This window comes from Chroicocephalus ridibundus, chromosome 7, assembly GCF_963924245.1.
Source record: "Chroicocephalus ridibundus chromosome 7, bChrRid1.1, whole genome shotgun sequence".
In the NCBI taxonomy this organism is placed as follows: Eukaryota; Metazoa; Chordata; class Aves; order Charadriiformes; family Laridae; genus Chroicocephalus; species Chroicocephalus ridibundus.
The window spans coordinates 54002709-54025859 of NC_086290.1; the positions used below are offsets into that span (position 1 = coordinate 54002709).

The 23151-nt window shown below is 50.4% G+C and overlaps 1 protein-coding gene across 4 annotated transcripts; it reads right to left on the reverse strand.

Annotated features, from left to right (window-relative positions):
- Positions 1 to 159: 159 nt before the first annotated feature.
- On the reverse strand, positions 160 to 17910 carry P2RX5 (purinergic receptor P2X 5). 4 transcript variants are annotated; one of them, XM_063340432.1, is made up of 12 exons: positions 17754 to 17910; positions 10707 to 10857; positions 8682 to 8801; positions 7603 to 7678; positions 7180 to 7276; positions 6714 to 6794; positions 5765 to 5903; positions 4785 to 4921; positions 4415 to 4508; positions 3836 to 3901; positions 3443 to 3525; positions 160 to 3036 (listed from the first exon to the last, which is right to left on the reverse strand). In XM_063340432.1, the coding sequence occupies exons 1-12, from the start codon at positions 17798 to 17800 to the stop codon at positions 2961 to 2963; spliced, it is 1167 nt and encodes a 388-aa protein (XP_063196502.1). In that variant the 5' UTR covers positions 17801 to 17910; the 3' UTR covers positions 160 to 2960. The 4 variants fall into 4 exon arrangements, with proteins under 4 accessions (XP_063196502.1, XP_063196501.1, XP_063196498.1 ...); XM_063340431.1 differs by lacking the exon at positions 17754 to 17910 and adding an exon at positions 14517 to 14847; XM_063340428.1 differs by lacking the exon at positions 17754 to 17910 and adding an exon at positions 12933 to 13404.
- Positions 17911 to 23151: the final 5241 nt, after the last annotated feature.

The following is a 23151-nucleotide window of genomic DNA, read 5'->3' on the forward strand; positions in this document are numbered from 1 at the left end:
AATGATGCTCTCGCATGTCACACACTGTGCTCCTTTTTAGTACCGTCGTGTCCTGTGAAACACAACCAACCAACCAAGTGCAGGGTCTGTACTGAACACACCTGTAAGCCCCTTGGCATTGTCTGTAACCGAACAGTGCGTTGCTGTGGTTCCGTGTGTCTCTGGCAGGAGCAGAAAGGAAAATGATCGCCCACCGTCCAGGCGGTATCTGTGCTCTTGACCTGCTTGTGCAAACGTAGCATTTGTAGACTCATTTGAACGTAGTAATTGAACTCTTGTACAACAACTGGGTTTTGTATTTTCTTCTACAAACACACACTGCTCCATCCGGGTAACTCTGTTCTTTGAATCAGTCATTGCTTCACCAGAACGCTGTAAGATATTCCCTTTTTCTGTTGTACAAAGATTTTACAACATCATGTTCTGTATTTAAAAGTATTTTACAGAAAAATCAATTTCTGGTGAAATGCAGTGTTATAAAAAAGGTGGATTTGCTACTATAAACATTGCCTCAGTGATGTTTCCTTTTGGGGGAAGACGACGATCAAGGTTTGAATTGCCTCAGTACTGTACGCTTTGACGGATTCACCCCATCAGAAGACAACTGGCAGTTGTTAACCCATTAATGGCTATGTTTTATACACCTGTACTGTTCACATACTTTCTAAACACTTAATTGACTTGTTTAGCGTAAGCATGTGTCACAAAGAGAAAGCAGCAGGTGCAACCTAAAGAACACACCTTACAGAAGAGACTTGGAGAACACTGCCCTAAAGGGACAAATTTTATTGCTGTACGTTAAATAGAAGGAAAAAGAAAGGTCAAAGAAACAAGCTCCTGAGATGGAATCTGATTTTGTTTTATTAACAGCAATGGTTGTGGGAAGCATGTTAAACAGAAGGGAAATTTTCTAGGGATTTTGGGGGCCTGAAGCCCCTGAAGACTTAAATTCAGGAAGTTGCTTTGGTCATCCAAAAAGAGGATGTTGTTTTGTCAAGTGGAATACTCCGTCTCCATGAGTTGTGCCTTAGCCTGATGCCACCTGTGGGGTTCACCACGTGTTTCACCATCTAGAAATTACTCAAGTAGAATTAAGCTCTGGCAGGCAGAAGCCTGGGCTGTTTTATTGGCGTGGCGGTTCTACACACGTTAACTCACGTTTGCAAGAGGAGAGACTTCGGGCATGAAGAGATGAGGCTCTGGGTGCAATTACAGCAAAGGTACACAGCTTACCCTAAATAAGTTCACTAACAAAGGTGAGTTTTAATTTAGAATCAATCTGTACCTCAGAGTAACCACCTTAGAGGAGTTAAGGCGGAGTGAGTGCAGTTTGCCTGGTCCCGCTGTGTGTGACACTCGAGCAGAGCCGCCCTCTGTCACACCACCCTCCCTACAGCTCTCCTGGCAGTACGTAAGGACGCTGCAGCAGGAATCCTTTAAATCTCGATATTCAGGGAGTGCACAGAAACACTCAATGTTTGTCACGATGGCTGCTGATCCACGGCGACCTGGCGGCATGTGCAGAACACTCTGATCAGTCTGTACCAAGCCATGGGGTGGAAGCCTTAAATGAAAGGACTAATATTTCAAAAATACTCAAATATTCCTGTCAGCTCAAGCAAACGCAAACCTTAAAAGTAAACAATGATATTCTAGAAGCGCTTTTCTGAGATTAGTTACATCCCCATATGAACATAAATTCACAAAATGGGCAGCAACGAGACTCATTTCTCTATTGAGAAACAAAGAAGCACTTGTAGTTCTTGGAAGTTACCAGAGTGCTGAAGTAGTGGACAACCATCTAACTTCTCCTCCTGTTGGTGTATGTGGAAGAACCTGGCAAAATCTGTTTTACCTGTTGGAGCTCCCCTTTTCAGTCTCTGCAGGCTGGGCACCCTACAGCTCAGGGCACTGCAAAAAACAGCAGAGGCGTTAAGTTCCCCGTCCAGATCTCCCCACCGCGAGCAATCGGTGAGTGATGCAAAAAGGACAATGCTGGGCAAACGAAACCAGGCGCTGAACAAAGGAGGGAGAACTAAGACCATCCCTGTGCCGATTCCTCCCACTGCCACGTTGCTTTCCAGTGCGCTGACCCCCTTTTCCCCCCACGCTCAACCACAAACACCCCTCTCCCTGCCTGCTGCGACCTGCTCCGTGCTCTGCAGTCTCGGTTCTCCGGGCCACCTGCACATGGAGACGGTGGGCAGCGGGTGACGTACCGGGGACCCAACCGTGGCTGAACGGATCCTCCATTCATCGCTGCAGCAGGACCTTCTCCTGCCATTCCTGAGAGGAGCAGAGCACCTTGTCGCAGCTGCTGCGAAGGCTTTTCCCGGAGGAGCAGCATTTCTAGCCCTAACGGTGACACGCAGCGCAGTAAGAGTAACCGCCCCCACTGTGATGGGCGTTGTAGGACAATAATCCCCTTTCCCCGCACTCAGAGCTGCTGAAATGCTGCGTCTCCTTGCACTTCCCGACAAGAGCATCCCGCTGCTTTACAGCTGATCCTGCAGGTAACACGAGCGAGGGCTGGAAGCGGTGGCCACAAGCCAGTGGAGCAGGAGACAGCTGAGCCTCAGCCCTCCTCAAGGTGCCAGTGGCGTTTCACAGCACGGCTCTTCACACGTGGAAGCGAAGCACAGCCCCGGGATAACGCTGGCTATGGATGTAGGTACAGATCTATCTATCAATAGATATAAAAACATTCATTCGGTGCCTTCTTTTTCCTTTTATAAAATCCTTTTATAAATCCATAGTGCTGGCACACTGTTGCAAGCTCAGGATACCAGAGAACATTTCAGGGAAAGAAGGGTGGTCTTTAAGGGACTTTTTTCCCTCTGGGAATCCCGATGACAGCCAGTAGATCTGATCTGGGGTATCTCCACCACCCAGTCCTGGTGTGACTCCACACCTGCGTCGTTTCCTGGCCCACGAGTCCAGCTGGAGACCCATCGCTGTGCCTAGAGTGCACCGAGCTGGTCGGGGCTCTGGTTCCCGTTCAGTGTGGGGCTGGATAACGATTTCCTGGAACTGGACCTGAGGAAACAAGCAAAGGTGACAGACGAGGCTGTTTCTCTTGCAGGAGCAACGTGGGCAAGAGGTTCCCAGCAGGACTGTCACAAAGGCCGCCACCCTCCGTACAGCTGAAGCCCCAGCTCCCAGCTTCAGGAGGCTCTGGAGCTGCCCCAATTCCACCCCGGTCATTACGGGCCAACAGTGCGAGGCCAGTTATAGCTCCCCCATGGCACAGCAGGTCCCTTTGCTCCCCAGCAACTGCAGCAATGAATTACGGAGAGAGGGGGGAACTTGGCTAAACTCCTTTGGAGTTGGCCTTTGTTTGTTGTTTGCCATTAATGTTTACTGTGTTCCCATATTCTCCCTCTATTTCTGTCAGTCCTAACTAAAGCCATTACATTTAAACACCAAAGCCAAGCCCACTTACTTTACTTCCTCGTACTTTTTGCCTCGATAAAAGTTACTCTTTTTAATCAGATACAGCAACACCAGGTCACAAAAGAAAGCTCCCTGCAAACAGAAAGAACTTGGGGTTGATCTTTAGAGAAGAAGAGGAAGTTTTCTGCTCCCGTTAGCAATGAGCATTAATTAAGAATAAGTTGTAGAAGCTGCATTTCCCTTCATGCTCCATGTAGTCTTAGGGGTATTTAGACTACACGGTACATAAATAAATGGCTTTAAGACAGGAGACAGGCACACCCCCGATGAGCAGAGTAGCAAAAACTCTACTGCAGAACCAAGCGTCCCATTTTATCCTCGTAACAGCTGAACGAGGGACCTGGGCCCCAACACGTCCCTTCAAGAAAATCCACTCACTCACCGCTCCCATGAGAGCAAGCCCCGAACCGATATTGATAATGGTGGGAGTGATGTTAAATTTCCCTGCCTAAAAGAAAAAAGAACTTGGTGAAAGAACAACCTGAGAAACAAACCGAAGGGTGTGGGTGTACGCGGGGGAAGCTCCCGGTGCCTGTGGGTGTGTTGCGTTAGCAACAAACAGGCGCAACCACAGGAGATTTGCAGTGACCGATCTTGGAGGCTAAAGGTCTGCGTGTGTCTTGGATCCAACTGTCCGTGGCTGCATTTCTGAGCTTGCGTCATCCCTGGATTAGGTTTCTTTTTTCTGCAGAGCATACACATGGAAAACAAGGCTCTGGGGCATATTTACTTCTGTTGGACTCTACACGAGCCTGGTTTTAGGTAGAAAGGCTGCGGACTCCTCTGCACGCAAGGTCATCTCCCTTCTTACATAGGGTCAGCTCCACCGGGATGAACAGCAGGAGCCCTTTCCTACCACAAGCCAGAGAGGCTGTTCTCGTCCCAGAGGCTCCTTCCACTGAGAAACGTCCCCCACCTCTTTTCTCTCCAGGCTCTGAAATACTCTGCCCTGGCACCTCACCTTGCCATTCACCATCACATCGAAGCGGATCCCATACGCTTTAATGAGCGTCCGGTAGTCGACCCCCTCAGCGTCCCGGTAATATTTGGCAAACCTGGAATACAACAATGCCGATTTTAACTCCATCATCTGCCCCCCACACAAGAACCCACCTGAATTCACCTCTCTCTCTTCAAACAGATCCGTTCCCCGACCACAAACAGCTCTAGTTTGACAGGCGTGTGGCTCCCCCCCCCCACTGAAGCCCCGTGCCTGGCTGGGGCAGCGCCGGGCACGGTCTGGTGCTACTTCACCCCCGACCTCCAGCATCTGCGAGTCAAACCAGCTCAGCCCGACTGCGGTACTGCATCGTATTCTCCTCTTCACTCACCTGAAGTTGTACCCAGAAGAGACGGACTTTTCTGAAAACTTGTTATCCAGCCGGCTAAAAGAATAGTGAGGATTACATTCAGAAGGGGCTTTATCAAGATCACAGTTCCATTCAATCTGAATTCCTATCACACCACCCTTAACGAAAGAGAGAGACAGTGTGAGTTTTTTAAGCTTAAATCAATTAATTTGTCTTCAAGTTTGTCAGATGCTTGGGCAAGTTTTCCCCGGGGACAAGAACAGCTGCATTTCTGGTCGCAGACAGGAGCACACACATTCTGGATGGGCTGAGTTCAGTTTGTATTCGTCACTTTATTCTACACACAACCCTAGCTGTCCCTGTGCCGAGGAGGAGGTTTGTCCAGCCAGGACACTGACTGCATTAATTTAAGTGGCTGTAACGCACTTCAATGGGGAAGATGCTCTTTTATGCAGGGATGAGGGTCACAGGTGCAGAAGCCAGCGTGAAGCCTGCGCTCTTCTCACCCCGCGCTTCCCGGGATGCCTCGACTGGCTCCATCTCCCCGCCCTGGGCAACGCACACCGGGTCGCAGCCTGTTTGGGGCTGCAGCCCCAGGCCTCCGTGCAGAAATGTGTCTGCTCCCCGCAGGGGAAGCCTCCCGGGGTGTTGTCTGAGCAGAGGAGCCCCACCGGCCTTCCAGAGTTCTGTGTTTAAATTGATGGTGTAATAATGGTGAAATTAAACAAAGAAACCCCTCTGGCAGAACAGCCGTTTGGGCAGCCCTGAAAAACAGATGACTGACCTGAGATAATCACCTCTTCCAGAGGGCCTACATGGCCCTGCCTCCCATTCCCTGGGGACAGGATAAAAGGGACCAGTGCGACTTTAAGCACCAGCATCCCTCCACTGCTCCCTGGACAGGAGGCAGATCCCCGGGCAGTCACCAGTGCCTCTCCTCACGGCCACCCAGCAAGCGGTACGGCCAGCTGGGAAGCCACACGAGCCCGAGGGGCTCCTACCTCCAAGGCCATTTCCTGGAAGTCGCTCCCAGCCCACCGGACGATGTTTCCCAGGAGGAAGATGGGGCAGTAGGGATGCTCCGTGCTGTAGCGGCAGCTCTTCAGGTAGGACTCGTTGTTGGTTGCCAGCACGTTCATCCTGCATGTCGGGAAGAGGAAGATCCACCTTGTCTCCCTCTCTGCCTGCCCGCACAGCCTGTGCCACCAAGACTGCAGAGACAAGAGCCTTCTCCAACACCCCTCACACGCAACAGAAATGGCACCTTGCCACCAGCCTTGTCACCCTGCGAGCCTCTCCACTGCTGGCCCAGGGAAAGCAGCCTGCCACACAAAAATGACCTCCAGGCCAGACGGGCACCAGGCCACCTGAATCCGGGCTCAAGAAAAGACTCACACGCAGCAGGTGGCCAGGGTGCTCCAGGGCCACCTGGCTCTCTCAAGGAAAGAGAACAAAGATGCCAGCAATGCCTAGCTGAGCTGGAGAATAGCAAGAGCATGCTCCTGTCCACATTTCTTTATTTTGTTCATATTGTAGCAGCAAATGCAAACAAATATTTTTAAATTTGCGTTTTCCCAGCCTTGTCCAGGCACCTTCATTTTTATGGAAGAGGAGGAATATCTGGGAGCAGAAGCAGCTTGGGAACCTGCCTATGCACTACCTGGTGGCCAGATCCATCTGCCTTAGAAGCCCTGGCGCACCCCACGCTGTAGGAGCCATCACAGACCTCATTTGGTGAAGGACAGTTTTATCCCAGTTGTGCTCTGAGAAGCTCCAAGTCCTCATTATCTCTTTGCTTCCTTGAAGCTAAAGGCCTCTCCCTGCGCCACAGAAGAGGGAATATCCACCTCCCCGCCCCAACCCTCGGGCAGGAGGAGGACAGTGGAGCAAACCGAGGTTATTGGCTCTGTGACGGAGAGGACAGGGGGATCTCCGAGCACCTGCACTTACTTGGAGAACTTAAACTTGGGGAAGCGGATTGAGTTCTTGATGTAAACAGTGAAGTTTTCTGCGCTGGCAAGAAGTGGTTTCCTGGAAGAGAAGGGTTTGTTATCTGTTTTAAATCTGTACCCTGCCCACATGTTTAAACTGGACTTGCCATTTTAGAAACAGCTAGGTTTCACCCCATGGCACTAGGCCAGCCGTGCCACCTTCCCCACACTGCCAGCGAGGAGCTGGTGAGGAGCACGCGGGCTGAGGGAAGCCCTGGGAGCTGGGAACAGCCCTGGGGCAGCCAGCGAGCCGAGCAGGGGGGAGCAGAGGGACAGTCCTGCCAGGGGGCCGTGCGGAGCTCCCTCCTGCGCTGGAACAGCCAACATTCAAGCGAGGGTGCAAGCAGAGGGAACCCAGAAACCGTCCCGAGTGACACACAAGCCAAGCAACTCAAGCTTGGAAACAGCACAGGACGGCCACGTACTTGGGCTTGGATCTTTTCTCCACTGGGCACCAGGCCAGCACCTCACAAGTCCCTCTGACGCTGTCCCTGTCTTTCAAACAACGGCCAGTCTTAACCCCTGCAGCACAGACATCACAGAAAAGGTCACACGGAGCAGCCACCTCCTCTCCTTGCCTACAGGGCACACGAAAATCAGATGCTTTTCACTGCCACCTCCTCCCTGCTGTGAAAGGGCCTCCCAGTGGGAACAACCACTCTCTTGTTGCGTCTCTGAGCAGCCCGGGGTGCTCTGGCCCAGCCACCGCAGAGCTGTAAGCAAGGCGGCAATCTTAATAAAGGATGGAAAAGAAAAGAAAGTCCCTTCCACCCTCTGTAATCAGAGATCTCTGGGGTTGTAACCTGCCTCTACCAGACACAGAGCAGGAGGAAGGACCTTTCCCTTACCATTGCCGGCCACCACTGCTTCTCCTGCCGGGCAGTCCTCGTCCTTGTAACACAGGGCATCAGGAATGCTGGCACTCTGCAAAGCAGAAGAGGACAGAAGTGAGACCCGCGACAGGACACGAGACTCAGAGGGGTAAGAAAGTGTCGCGGATGGGGGGGTGAGTCCTCCACAGGATGGTGAGCACTGAAAAGGCGCAGCTGAAGTGGTCACTGCAGGTCGCGTGCAAACAGCTCAACAGTATCACGCCACCAGCAACACCACGGTTCAGCCACGATGTCCTGCTTTTGGGCTCTGCTCAGTCTGGAGAGGGACAGGCTGTGGAAAAACCCAGACATCACCTACCACTCACCAAGGCCAAGCAGGAGGCCACAGTGCTTCACCTTAAGAGATAACCCTACCTTTGATTTAAGCTACAAGCTCTCTGAGATCAAAATTACCCTTCCCTTGGCTGCACACTGGGTTCATGCAGCCACTAGAGGACAGCCGCGTCCTGAGCAAGCAAGCTGCGCTCTCGGCCTGGGCCACCCCTCTGCTTGTGGCATGGAAGATGAATCACTGCTACATGGAGACCACACTCCCCGGATGGCCGGTGTCCTCCTCCCCCGGGCTCCAGCCCACTCTGAACCACATCTCCACAGAGGACATTTCAATATGACATGGAAAGACCTCATGCCTTTGGCCCGTAAGGCACGTTCTGGAAGGCAGTAAGCACCCTCCCATGTCCTGAAGGTAATGAAGGCTGGAATGTTCAGCCCTTCCCAGGATGGGGCTCTTAGAAAGTCTCCTCTACCCATAACTAGGCTGAGTCACCCCAAAGTTGTTTCCCGTGGCCTTTTCTGACCCTGAGCAATCACTGTTCTGGTCTGATCTCCATCTGGGCAGATGTCCAACACCTTCAACTAAAGTCAGCAAGACTCTACATGATCAGTGCCTCTGGGAATTAAGACAGCTGAACCTCCCAGGTTTGCAGCAACCAGTCCGATTTTCCCAACTGAGATATTGCACTACAGAGAAAAACCGTTCGCCTTCCATCCTTCCTGCGTTCGTTGCTCCCCAGGTGTCCTCTGTCAGTTCTTACCCCCAGTTTTGTAGGGGTCGGGGGGCCAAGGGGCTCAGTTCTTCCTACCTCAGGACACGTGGCTTGCCTCTGGTTTGGGGTCACGATCAGATTCGTCATGACAAAGAAGACGCTTTCACCCTAGGATAAATAAAGTAAGCAGGAAGGGTTAGAAAACCAGTTTTACTCTTAAAGTACCTGTTACAAGGAGGATGCAGCTCTCTGCAGGCCAGTACCACCTCCCTCTCTCCTGATGCTTTTCAGGTTGAGATACAACAGTGCCCTTTGGGTGGATGTTTGTTTGGAGGAGGCTGGTGGGTCTCTGTGGTTTTAAGGGTTCTGCTTCAGAGACTGTGTTAAATGGGCGAGCAGGACTGCCGAGCCTTGCCCCGCTGGCTGCTCCACAAGCGCTTGTCGGCTTTTTCCATAAGGACACGGTGCCCGGTCAGGGATGAAAGGCCCCGTCCCGTGCAGAGCCGTGGGCGTTTGTTCTCAGCCAGGGTCAGGCTGTTAGGAGCCCGTGCTCACGGAGCAAGGCAGCAGGGCACAGCGCAGGAGCAGATTTAGCACAACACCGTGGACATGCGACAAAACAACACAGAGTAAGAGAGAGAACACACATCCCTCTGTTGAGCCATTGGGATGACTGTCTGAGACATGCAAGGAGAGACCTGACTGCATCTTCACCCCTAAACCCCTTATTTCTGGCAGTGTAGTGTTTCCTCTGTATTTAGGCAAAGCCCCAATACGCCTGGCTGACTCCTCTCCTGGAGCCTCTTTGCACACTTCCAGCTTCTATTTGGTCCCTTCCCCACATTCAGCAAAAAGTTAAAATAGTTAACGTTTGCCCTGAATGTTTTCCCTTTAACAACCACCCCCCAGGGGCCTAACGCCACGGCGGTTGCTGGAGGCTGATGCACCGGGGCGCGGGGGGGCAGGCTGCAGCCGTGCGGGGTTCAGTGTTGTAGCCTCGTGGCCCAGCCACGTTTGGCTTCGTGATGCCACAGCCCAGACACCTGCACTGCAGCGCGCACCAGCCCAGAGGCAGAGCTGGATTCTTTACTCACACTACAAGCCTCCCAATAAGCCACCTGGCAGCAAGAAGACCACTGAGTCACAGGAGAAACATCCGACAAGTTAAAATCCCAGTCAGCGTCACCATTTCCTTGCTGGGTCTGCGCACCAGCCACCCGCTAAGTGTCCTGGGGCCTCCACACAGCTTGAGCAAGAGGCGTTGCAGACACGCTGCCCGGCCTTCCTGCTGCACAGCACGCGGCCGTCTGAGACCCACAGCTCGCACCGAGGCTTGGACTTAAAATTGGTGGAGACGCAGAGCACAGACACGCAGGTCTGAGCAAACACAGGCTGCAGCAGGAGGAAGGTGAACCCTTATTCTTATGTACAGACAAGTGAATTGTTCAATTTACCGCTTTCTGCCCCTTGCCAGCACAAGACCCTGATTTTCCCCTCACGCCTTCCCATGCACATGTGGTGGACACCAGCAAGGGCAAGCACAAACAGCCCCTGGCAAGCACAGCTGGGCAATTCCAACCTGGTGCTGAGTCACATCTGCTGCCACCTCTTCCCCTTCGGCATCAGCTACGCATCTCGCTTTGGCCGAGCCAAGGAAGCAGCAAGGCAGGTTTAGCCAGACACATTTCAAGCAACCCATTACTCAAATCGCACCACATTTTCTTCCCACCTCCCACCCGCCCTGGGCTGCCCCGTGCACGCCTGCTCTAGCCCAGGGATGGAGGCAAGCGGACACTTTGCTCAGCTGAGCAGTCCCACTGAAATCCACAGGACTCCTGCCGCAAAGGTTCTGCTTGCCAAGTGGCACGGGCCTTTGCGAGAGAGACGAGACTGCTTTGATATTTGCTGGAAAGACCTAAGAGAAGGCACAGCATTGCTTTCTTGTAGCCCACCTCCTGCTTATTCATAGAAAAACACCTGGATACATCACTTCAGCCTTTCCCCCAGCAACCGTGCGCGAAGATGGCCGTTCTGGCTGAACGGCAGAGACAGCAGCAGTGGGGTGATGCCAACCTGTGGAGGGATGACGTAGTCTGCAACATCCCACAGCCTTTCGCCCAGCTCCGAGGTGTTGGTGAAGGCTACCCCTTTCAGCTTGGTGATGACAGAGCTCTGGAGGGATGTGTCTGTGTCCTGATAGCCTTTCTTGACAACAAACACCCACCTGCAAAGACACAGCAGGCAGCGGCGTTAGCAAGCGGGGTCAGGGAACAAGTAAGCCAGGGAAGATTTGCACCAAGGCCAAACACAGTTCAAGGGCAAATCAAAACAGGCCAATGACACCAAACCCTCTGCAACTGCTACTACAAATTTAGAACAAGCTCTTTGACACAAGTTGCAGGTATCTACAGCACTGGAGAAAGAGTCGGGACCAGGACCACACACAGGGAAAGGTGCAATAACTGGTCACGGGGTAAAAAAACCAAACTTTCCACCTCCCTGCCCTGTGCTGTGCTCGGCAACCTCGATGGAAAGAGCGGGGGGCAGGGCTCTGTGCTCCTCATGATGAAAAATAATATAAGCTTTTGCAAGTTGCAGTGAAGAGTGTAGTTGGTTTCGCCAACACATGACTCACTCCCATTTTAGCAGCCTGCCGTTAGGCTACCAGCCCAGCCGCAGACCGTGGCTGGGGAGACGCAGGTGAACTGAATATCACCAACAGGAATCTGTAGGGAATATTCTCAGCTGGATACAGCGTGACGGTAACAACCTGAAGAAGCTGAGGGTGGCAGGGCAGTTTTGGGGGAGGGATGGAGGCTGGAGTGCACTACTGCAGGCGGGGGGGAGAGCAGCCACCTCGGGCTGAGCAGCACCGACAGACGCTGCCCTTCACCTGCTACTTGTGACAAACCTGATTAACAACATTCCCCATCCCTGCGAAGTTTCCTACTTTCCTCTTTTCCCAAGAACAACATTTTTCTCTCCCAGGAGGGCTCAAAAGCAGACCCTTACCTTTGCCGTGGTGAATCCGGGAGGAAATGGTGGCTATGTACAAGAAACAATCTGGAGGGGTTCGATGCCCAGAACCCCCGAGGCAGCCTCTGAACAGGTGTGGGTACGTAATCAAGCAGTCAGACATCAGACTAACACTAACGACCTCTGCGACACCCTGTGAGCCCCCAGCCACAGAGGAGTCACCGCAGGACCACTGGTGACAGGGACAAAGGGCTGCAGAAGGCAGCAGATGCCTAGGGAGGAAAACCGCCCGTATGGCCCAGGCAGTCTCTGAACGCTCACGGTCACTGGCCGTGCTGTACCCCTCTTGGACGGAGGATGTGTCCCCAGCAGCGTTATCGACAGGATTCTGCCTGTAGCAGCTAATACATGCCAGACTGCTGAGACTTCGTCTCTGCCCTGCTAACTAAAGCGGGCTCTGGAACTGTACACCCCTCTATAAATAAACCCAGCGCGTAAAAATGACTCTGCTATATTTAATCAGTGAAAACACGAGGTGCGAGAAAGGTGAAGGGACTCAGAAGCACAGGCAGTGAGGGAAAGATTTACAAATCACATTCTGCAAAGCCTCAGAAACTCAGGAAGGAATGGCACAGGCATCACATAGGCGGGATAATTCCAGGTTTGAGCCTGCAAGGAGCACTGCTGTGTTTGTTACGTGTCAGTGTGAGCAGCTTCTTGCAGAACTGGGCCTTTTCTCAGAGGTGCTCCAGCTATCTCCACGCCAACCCTCCCTGCTCTGAAATAAATGCAAGGCATCCGACTTTCACGCCGCCTCAACCTCCACAATCCTGGCTGCTGCAGCCCACTCCGGCAAAGAAATCTGCCACTTTGTGCTCGGTTCCCTCCCGTTTAGACTCGAGCGTGTCATGCAGACGTGCAGATGAGACAGGTTTGTCCCAGGGCTCAGCAACCGTGGCCATAAATGCTATTGTTTCTAATGTGTTACCCTTAGGTGTTAAGGATTGGCACCATTCCCACCAAATACAGACATAAAGGCGTAAATAATGCAGTACAAAGCCATAGTGCTATCTGATCTATTTTTAACCCTACATTAATCTGGAAGGTAGAGCTGAATCTAGCAATCCCTAGCAGGTGAAAAATCCGATATAAGTCTATTAGACATTACAAAACCCAGCTCTATAAACAAACATAATGATCTGCATTAAAATCCTAAGGCATAGCAAGCTGTCGCCGTGTGCGGAGTATCCTGCATTAATTTTCATCACAAGGCAGCAAGCAAACGCAACCGAGGCAGTACGCGAAACGCAGGGTGATTCTTACCCCACCAGGTAAGCCAGAATGGAGAGCTGCACCACTCGATAGAGAATCCCCACCTTCTTGTTCTTCGCGATGACGTATTTCTCCGTTTTATAATCAAAAAGCGACAGAAATAAACCCTTCCAAGCCACCTGCCCCATGCTCCCGGCTCACTCGGCAGCGGTGGCTGGAGCAGGCGGCAGCGCCCGCAGCTCGCATTATCCACACGTGCCCCGCATGGAAACCCGACACACCAACCCCTTCGCAGCCAGAGCCTGGTCTCCTCCTCCCGGCAGCCGCGCTCGGGACAGAAACCGGCAGCTGCGCTAACACGAGGTCCTCCCGTAGCTGCTGCCCAGCTAATTCATCCTCTGGGGAAGCCCCCGCGCCTCAGCCTTGCTCCCGAGCTTCATTCTCTCCCCTACGGTCACAAGCTGTTTATAGTGAAACACGCTCTAGCATGAAGCCGTGTTGCAGCATCCCAGGTGACCGCGCTATAGTCTCTCACTATTAAGTATTAATAATTTTCTTCAGCCTTTACGTGATGGCAAAGCACCTGGTTAAATTTCTAATTTCTTAAGCGTTTGCAGGAGCAATGAGAACTTGGGTCCTTACCAGACACCCAAAATACCTGCCTGGTTACTACATCTTCCCACCAAAAAAGCCCCAACAACTTAAGAAACTAAAAAATGAATTTGTGTGGGGTTAAGGGATCAATCGCCACCACGTCTCACCCAAATGCAGAGCGAGTGCTGAGCTAGGCACATACAGATACAGAACACCGAAACACCAAAGGGAGAGGAACAGTTTAACCCTGACGGAGGGGAGAGGTGTTTGCTAGGCAGTGGCGCAAGAGATGACCCCAGTCTCACAGCGGCATTTGCGTGTGCGAGGACATGAAACGATCGTTACTTAAACCAGGAAAGGTGGACACTGTCTCCTGGCTAAGGAGGGAACAGAATGAGCTCCGAGGTGGAAAATGAAGTAAGCCAGGACCTTCCAGCAGCCTGGCTGAAAGAGTTAACCTACCTCAGCAAGGGGAGATCCAGCAGCAAGCTGGGATCCCAACTGGAGTGTGCCCGTTCCAGGGGGATCCCTCACTGTGCAGGAGATGTCTCCCAGGGGGTTCTTCTGGGATGGGACTGCTCGTAGGCTGACTCTATTAGAGTCCATCAGAGACATGAGGGGGTGTATCAGGCATAAAGCACAGGGTTTACTGCGCTCACGCATGAGCACCTCATTAGTTCACACCTGGGCACCTAATTAACTCACGGGGCTTTGTCAGGACCGGAAGGCTCTTGGGATTACACAGTATGGAAGTGTGACACACGCTCGAGCACAGGTCGGGAGAGCGGGTCACGCTATGGAGGCGGCAGGCAGTGCAGCGAGGTGATCTGCTCCAGACACACACCTCTGCCCTACGCAACTCAGAGAATCGTTCTCAAGAACTCAGGTTTTATGAAAATTTTATCCTTCATCCTCTTTAAATTCCATATAAAATTTAAACAGATGGATCAGATTTTTTAATGAGTATGTGACAAGGCTGCTCCAAATCACAAGAGAATCACAAACAGTGTAATAACGAACAAAACGCTATCCTCAAAATACCTCATTTTGTCCCTCATCCTACAGCCATCCCTAGAGTTTCCTTCTGTAGAGCGAAGCAAACCTTTCTCCAGCAACTGCAAAACCGGAGCAGAAACATGCCCGTGGCCTCCTTTTAACCCGGCGGCTGCTGCGCTCCCTGGCTCCGGCCCCGCGGCCGGCGACGGCTTCAGCGTGTGGCCCTTTCACGAGGGGCTCCTGGGCGACGGGCAGGCTGCCCCCCGCTCCTGCACGCCCCCCGGTCGCTCCTCTGGCTGAGGGGTAGCCCCAGTCCTTCTCCCAGACTCTCAGCACAAGCGAAGGGCTGGTCTTGCTCACCTCTCCCACTCCTCACGTCCCCCCCTTTCCCTATCTGCACACCGCACACGGGCAACCCCACTTTATCTCCCAAAACACGCTGGCTGCTCCCCAACACCCCCCTGGAGCCCTGTTTCTCACTCAAACAACTGGAGCTCATGGTTTCCCTTTTCCTCAAACGATATCTGGGCATCGTATCCACTCCTCCTTACCAGATGCCTACAGAACAGACGGTCACTACTTCCAGCCTTAAAGATCCCGTGTGAAAGCCCGAAGCACAAATGAAAAGTCTTAAGACATATAATAACCAAAGGAGACAAAACCCTCCAAGCGAACAACTTCTGGAAGGAGAAAGGAGACCACAGTGGCCCATGAGGCCAGAACTGTGTAAGGAAGAAAGGCAGGCTCAGCATATCTTCCCTTGCTGTTGTCCCTAAATGTCCCTTTTAACTTTGTTTTTAAGGCATCATCCCCATCGCCCGGACCCCAGAGCCAAGCTGGGGCTGGGCAGAGGGAGACTCACCCAGCTCCAGGAACGGGAGCTGTATGGAGACAGGAGCATCCTAAAGGAGCCACCACCTGATCGTCTGCCCAGTCTGCTCCTAGACGCGACACTTTGCGAGCGCAAGCCGCTGGGTGACAGCCAAGCACCATTTCTGACCATGGGTCTGGGTCCCACAAGAACCAGGACACCATCTGCTTGTCCTGGCCCTGCTGGAACTGCTCCAGGGACAGGAGTAAACAGCGAGTATATCCCTTGTCTGAGGACCACCTCCACCATCGCTCCTGCTGCACTAACACCACCCAAAGCCACGGACAAACAAAGTATTAGTGCAAACAAGTTGGCCCTTGGTGGTGTCTATAGACACCCCCCTCTCCATCCCCATCTTATCTGTCTGGGTGACAGATAAGAATAAAATCAGACCGAGAAACCTGCTAACAGTTAAGCAGTGTGTTGCCTCCTGGCCTGGTTTTACAGGCACAGGTCTGCTAGGAGTTTTTGTAATTATTTTCCAGGTCAATTAATGTGAGAAATGATTTACACAGGTTAGAGAAAAGGTTCCTTAGAGTGAGAAGTGTTCCTGCTATAGGTGTGACCTGAAGATGTCAACCAGGTTTGATCACTGAAAAGAAAAAAAAAAAAAAAAAAAAAAAAGAGGACATAAGGACATAAAACTGATACTTATCTTGGTTTTTTAGAGCCATCAAGTAGAAGCACAGTTGCAATAGCTGTTTTTGAATAAACAGCTACAATTTGTACCAAACGTACCCCAGAATACTCTGACAGGCTGACAGTGCTGTTGCTGGCATGCTCTTAGAGATATTCTTCTTATCACCTTCTAGTTTTCACAACCCAATTTTTTTTCTTGCCTGGAAATCAAGATTGCTGGTGTGTTTCTCAAAGTATCTGTGGGTTGTTCAAACAGAGGCAGTTTCATTCCCCGGGGGGAGTAAATAACCTAACAAAATCTAATCATCAAAGGCAAAAAACAGTCTTTTCTCTTAGTCCTTCTCAAGGGACAGAGGCTGGATCTCTTCTGCAAGATATCTCCCTCCTTGAGTCCAATATTTTTAATTTCCCATGGAAAAAAAACCAGTTCTGCTCCTTTCCCGTGAGGGCTATTTGCTCAGTCTGGGAATTCTCCCAGGGAGGATTTCTCCTCTGGTACCGAAACTCTCCCTTCCTCTCTCTCTGTTTTTATCCCTGACATGTTACACCTATACGTGCCTCCTCATGCTGCTGGCAGTAATTGCTCTCTCATTATTCACACGTAGTCACAGGACGCACGTCCCTGTCTGCCCAGGCAGCTCCTCATCGACATTTCCCCCCACCTGCCAGTAGCTCTTTGGTGCGAAGCTGCCCCAGAGCGGAACTCAGCCCAGTCACGAGCCCTTAATTGCCACGTAAAGCAACTGTGGAAACTAAACTTGAGACCCCTGCCCTTACATGGTGGCATTTGAAACACCGCGAGGTCACATCTGTCTCTCTACGGTACTGCAGCACAGAAACATTTCAAGATCAGCCCAATAATATCTTTAAATCGGGCCCAAAGGAGACGGCGTGCTTTCCCGGCACTGGCAGACAGCCCTGGCCAGTACAGGCGTGATTCAAGAGAGACTGATGGAGGTGTCTGTTTCAGGCACTTGTCTTGCTCGCTTCCAGTTCCAAACGAACCCCCTCTCGAGACATTAATCTCCCCGTGACCCCCACGCCGCCCTTTACTGAGCTATCCAGTGCAAGAGAAAACACGGGCTCCCACCCGCAGGCCGGCTGACTCATCAGATGCCGAGACATCTCTGAAGCACTGGAAACGCTCCTGCAGCAAATGCCTGAGTGATGCAGATGCATCATCCTTCAGAAATAGGCGCCAGACCAGTTACTGAAATAGAAAGGAGATGAGGAGCAGAGGATGTAAATAGGAGATAAACTATTTTGGCAAGGAAACGAACAGTGGAAAAGGCAGAGGTCAGCACTCTCCATTAGTGGTTTTTTCTCATAGTATCATACTTGTAGGTCAACACCTAAAAAAAAATAATGAGCGGAAGAGTTGAACAGGTTGAAGTTGCTTTTAAACCACAGCTCATGCACATGGAAATCAGTAACATCAAACATAAGCTGCTTTCTGAAGCGGACGGGTTTGGCCGCAAGAACAAAGAAACGTGTGAGCAGCCTGCAGAGAAAAACGCTCCATTCAGCTTCTGTTTTAATCCTCACTGTGACTCTGCAGTGTAAATAAGAAGCAGGCTGCCACTTGACAATGAAAAATTGACAAAAATCAGCCTTTTCTCCTCCTAACTAGCACTGCTGCACACCCAGATGCAATGGAAAAGGAAATCTTTCTTTCAGAAGCTATTAGAAAAACATTCTGAATTTTTTTTTTTGCCTAGAAAGGGAACCTGCGGAAAGAGCCTTTCTGTCATTATCCACAGAAGCACCCATACCTGTCTGTAGGAGTGAGAAATGGAAGTGTGCTGAAGTTCCAGAACATATTCTCTCTTTGATCCAGCTCATCATTTCCAGGAGAGCCATTTTCAGCCTCTGAATGTGTTACAGGTTGCTTCCCCCAGTCTTCAATCTCCTGTACAGCGTACAGGAGGTCTCGTGATCATCAGCTGGAGCGTTTATCCACGCCTCTCCCCTAACCCAAAAGGCTAAAGAGAGGGAAAACAAATATCGCACATCTAATGAAACTAATCCATCATGCCCTGTTCTGTGAGAGAGCTGGCACTGAATCAGATAACAGAAATTAAATGAAAATGCACAGAAGACATCATTAGGTTAAGTGCAGAGATAGCTGGAACAGCAGCATTGTGCAGTGCTGTATTGCAGTGGTTTCACCTTCTAAAGTCAGCCCATAAAAGCGTCGCTGGGGAGTAAGAGGAGAATGTTAAACCAAAGGCCTGAAAGCTGAACAGTTTTAATAAAACGTGTATTCACGTTAACCACTGACTTAAAGGTGAAACCCTGCTCTTGAATATACCTGACAGATCAGTTTTTTACTTCTTTGCCAACACGTATCAATCCTGACCTGGAGGGATATGAAACTGGTCCTGGCTTGACAGCTCTATCAGAGCTTACCTTGCTGCGAGTGCTGAGGAGATACCTTCATCCCCCTCCTTCACCTTCAGCGCACAAACAGCTGCAACATCCACGCTGAGGCCTCCACCCTTTCCTCCCTGGAATTACCAACGGGAAGCTCTTTCCAGCCGTGGGAAAACAGACCTGACCCCCAGAGGAAACGATTTCGTGAGCACCACCCTCAGCCTGGCACCTGACCGTGCCTTGGCTCTGGAAGCCAGTCGTGTGTTGGTGTGTCCCAGCTCTGCCGCACAGACGTTCTGGAGCCGGTTTAGCCAAGCTGGCAGAGACTCAGAGCAACCTGCTCGCAGCAGCCCAGCTCCATTCCAGCTCATTCACCCTCTTATAATAAGAGACAGGAAATTTCTCTTTTGAGCTGCAATCCAATTAGCCTCCAAATAAAGCTGCCCCACCAGGCTCTCAAGCCCAGCAAAGCACTTCATGGCTCCTATCTGATGCTCTTGCGTCAGCACCCTGCACTTAATAATGAAGAACTATTTATGTCCTTTTCCAGATAAGCTTTCCTGAGCAGCGGACTTTCACCTCACTTTCTGCTGCTCACCACGAGGCCACCACACTCCCATGGCTCAAGACGTGAACCTGTCAGCTTCCAAACACGCCGACGGAATTATAACCCAAGGCTTGAGAATCTTCCTGGCATATGAGAAAGACACAAGCAGCTGGTATCACCCCTGATTAAAATAGCATTGCAAAATGCATCCTGTCCTCCCCTTCAAGGATACAATTAAAAAACTATCTCAGATACATCAGCTCTTGTCAGTCACCGCCCACCTTCGCACCTCCTGCTCCTTGGCCAGATCACCGCAAAAATAGCCAAAATCCATCAGGCCAATACAAGGAGGTAATATCCAAACCTGGAATGATTCAGAGACAAGCCAGGACTTGGAGTTAAGTCAGAGGATGGGGATGGGTGATCAGCATCAGTATAGAACAAGCTTCTGTTCTTGCTCTCCTGGGCCACCAGCAGCATTGAGAGCTGCCTCTCCCCAGCAGAGCAGGACAAAGGTAGAATAACAAGTCCTTCCAGCCTAATGAGCAGTGTTAGGAGAACTCACCTGAACGGAAAAGGGTTTAGGACCTAATCCATACTAGTCTGTACTTCCTACTCAAGAGCAGAAAGACCCTCCCTCCCCCAGGAAGCTGTGGATCTACAGTCCTCCAACACCTTCGCGTGATGCACGAAGATGAAGATCACGAACGACCCCGACAGCTCAGAGACCTCTAGGACATCTGCAGCAGCTTCCCTGCCCGTGACACCTGGACCCCAAACACCTTAGCCTGGCTGGGGTCACATGTTCAGTGACTCTGAAGGAGTCACTTGCAAATCTTCTCCCATCCAGGGAGATGGCATAACTGCGCCACTGCCAGAGCGCACCAGAGTCAGGACCACACAGCAAGGCCACCAATGTTGACAAGGCTTTTGCACAGGGGATTTTATTCAAAATGCAGATTGCAAATAAATTTAGAAGCAGACACAGTAAGGCTCCCATGGAAACAGCACAAAACCCCAGCTGTGGTTTGGATGCCTGTGAGTCTTGGCAGTCTTGGCTAATCCCTTAAGTGCCATCCAATTACTGCAAATGTGTTTGGCATCTACTATAGCAATTGCAAAGAATTAAATGGTCGGATGGCACTCATCGGAAATTACAAGTCACAGAACTCTGTAATGCATTTAAGAAAAAACATCTAAAAAGGAAAATAGCATTACCCACTGCAAGAACTGACCTCTTTGGGAGCCATAAGGGACAACAAAAGGGATCCAAGTAATGAGAGAAACTTAATTCAGAGAAGAAACTAGGAAAAAAAAAGGAAAGAAAGAGGGAGAATAACAAGATTGGGTGAAAGATCTGGGTTTGTTTAGCCTTGAGAAATCTACCTTTGCAACTCCTTATTCTTAGCACAGGTTCTACAATTAACACTCCTTCCCTTAGGAAAGTAATCAAAAAACTACAAGCAGCTTCTCTGTGCCCAGACTTACCAAGTACGATCTGACTGCAGAGATCTCCAGGTGCATCAGAACAGGTAGGACTTCAATGCGACATGGAGAAGGTCTGGGAGGGAGGACAGGCAGCAAGACCACAACTGCTGGTATACGACAGTCCTTTCACGGACAGTTGTCCACACCACGTGTCACTCAGTGGAAGACCTCTCTAGAGCAGTGGAAAAAGCAGACAACATATTTTCCCCTCCAAAGAAAAGCCAGCATGCCCTGAAACTTAAAAATAAATAAGCGAATAAAACAGGAACCTTTGAAAAATTGTCTTCCTTATAATGCCACCACCTCAGTCACTACTATGCACAGCAGCTCCAGAGGAGCAGCTCTCTTGCCTGAAGCTCTTCAAAGGGATTCTCTCTCTCAGCCCGGCATATTCTGCTTTCCATGCACTTAATTCCTCATAAAGATCCTTCCACACAAGGACATGCAAAGAACATTTTTGTACCAGCTCTGCCAAAATCCAGGCTGAGTGACAGAGAGCAGCCCCAGAGACGCACAAAGTGCTGCTCAAACCACCTTCAGCCAGCAAGTGCAATGCACAGTCAGGCTTCTCTTCCAAGAATTTATTTTCAAAGAAGATGCAATTAAAAAGGGAGGTGACAGTACAGCCATTCAGACCAGGCAAAGCACCTTCCTTTCCAAATTGTACAGAGCTGTTCTGACAAACCCCCTGACACAGGTGGTTCTTTGGGTCAGGTAATAATTTCCTTCCTGAGCTCTCACCGAGGAAGTCTCGTTTCCTCAGTCCCTGGCACCTGTAAGCCGATTCGGAGTGACTCACTCTCTGTATGCAGCTCCAAGGAACTCTACCATCAGCCAGGGAGGAGAGAGAAAGAAATTCAAGCCGGAAGAACGGCTGCAGCTGCTGACTAAGCTGGATGCCAGCGCGAGATCTCTGCACCTCTCTCTCGTACTGTTGAAAGTCACGCAAGGGTCTTGCTTGGTACCCCTTACAACATCTTGCAGTGGTACATCGTGCTTTTATCCTAAGCAGGCAGGCCTGTGTGCTTAGCGCCTTTAACTTCTGGCTGTTTGGCAGCCAAATTTAGAGGTAGGCCATAGCCAGGCTGGCACAGCCTGCAGGGTGCCCATCCCATCAGGAAGGTGATCCCCGTAATAGCCTTGAAGAGACGTATTAATAGCACTACCTGGGCACTAGACAGGAATTTTACAAGGAAACTTCAATGAAGGCCAGAATTTGCTTGTTCACTTTAGTTTTCCATCAGGCAATATTGGTTAAGCCAAAGGAGACAGGAACTGTTTTGCCTTCTGAAGGTCTGACTGAAAAAACTTTGTTTAATCTAGTGCTGTGTGTAAACACACATTAGATTTGCGGGGTTTATGGTTAGCCAAACATGACAGAAATAAAAAAACTACACAATTAGGGACAGAGAAAGCCACAGAGAGGAATCGTACCAGATGTCTGTTATTTGTCCTTTGGAAAGAGCAAACACCTGAGGGGGCCTGAGACCATTTCATTGCTCAGGCAAGAAAACACCTGGTAGTGGCTAAAGCCAGCCACGGGGTTCGGACGTGCACCTTCTTTCCCCAAACCCTGTAAACTGCAATTACTGATAACCTATATGATACTGATAAACTGAGATAGCTCACGATTCACCCTACTTTCTGTCACACATGCAGCAGGGCGGATGGCAACGCTGCAGCTCCCTGCTCGGCTCTGCCCGAGGTTCAGGGGTGGTGAACAGGCTGATCTGGGGAAATCTCTCCTGGTACAGGAGGAGTCTGTCTGAACTGGAAATGGGGCCCATCAGACAAGTCTTCATTTGTGACCAAATCAGGATTTGAAACCAACTGAAAAATGGGAAATCAGAAGTAAGATAGTGAGGTACAAAAAACTGATGGCCACATACACACACTTCTGATTCCAAGAACCAGAGACATTAAGGGACATACTTTACTGTATCAAAATGCACAAATTTGGATATTTATACAAATATGCAAAATGCTTGTCCCTCCATTTTCATTAGCAATAGCAGGATGGGAAGCTTCCCCTAATCCATTTCAATTTCCATCTCTTCTGAAGCTACTCAGCACTAAAATCAGTTTAAGAACCACTCAGCATCCCAGCAACTAAGAGACTGCAATCCAATACATAAATCTAACAGGGTCCACAGTGAAATTTTCCTAGCATATCTACATTAAAGCAAAATTTCTCATGGGGAGTCTAGTTTGTCAATACCGGGCAGTTCCTTTATGATAAATAGTCAGTTGAAATTAAACAAGCAGGCAACTGGATTGCCCAAAAGAGCTGGGCCCCTGTGGTCAAAACAGCAATTTGGGAGAGTCCCAAATCCGGAGGGAGCCATAGCTCTAGCAGGGAATATGAACTGGTTTTGCACTTAGCCAGACTTTGACTCTGCCAAAGAGAGACTCTCTCTTTTTTCCAAAAAGCCAGTGAAAGAACACAGAGCTTTCTGCTTTGGCCAGCTTAGTCTTCAGGAGGTATCTTCTTGCTCCATCATGGTTTTATAGTTTCTTTTGAAAAAGCCACACTAGGGAAAAAATTAAAAGAACTTGTTAAGTCTTTGTGTGTGCATTCCTTTTTGCTTTTTCTTAAAACAATTTAAAATCAAAATGTCAAGGTTTTCCTTTTCAGGGTTACAAGAAGTGAATGAGTGAAAGCGGCAGGCAGCCCAGGTACGGCTTCTGGCAGAGCCTGAAGGCCTACGTTGTTCAAAACTCTTCAGAACATCTACAAACACTTTATAACATTCAAATGCTCT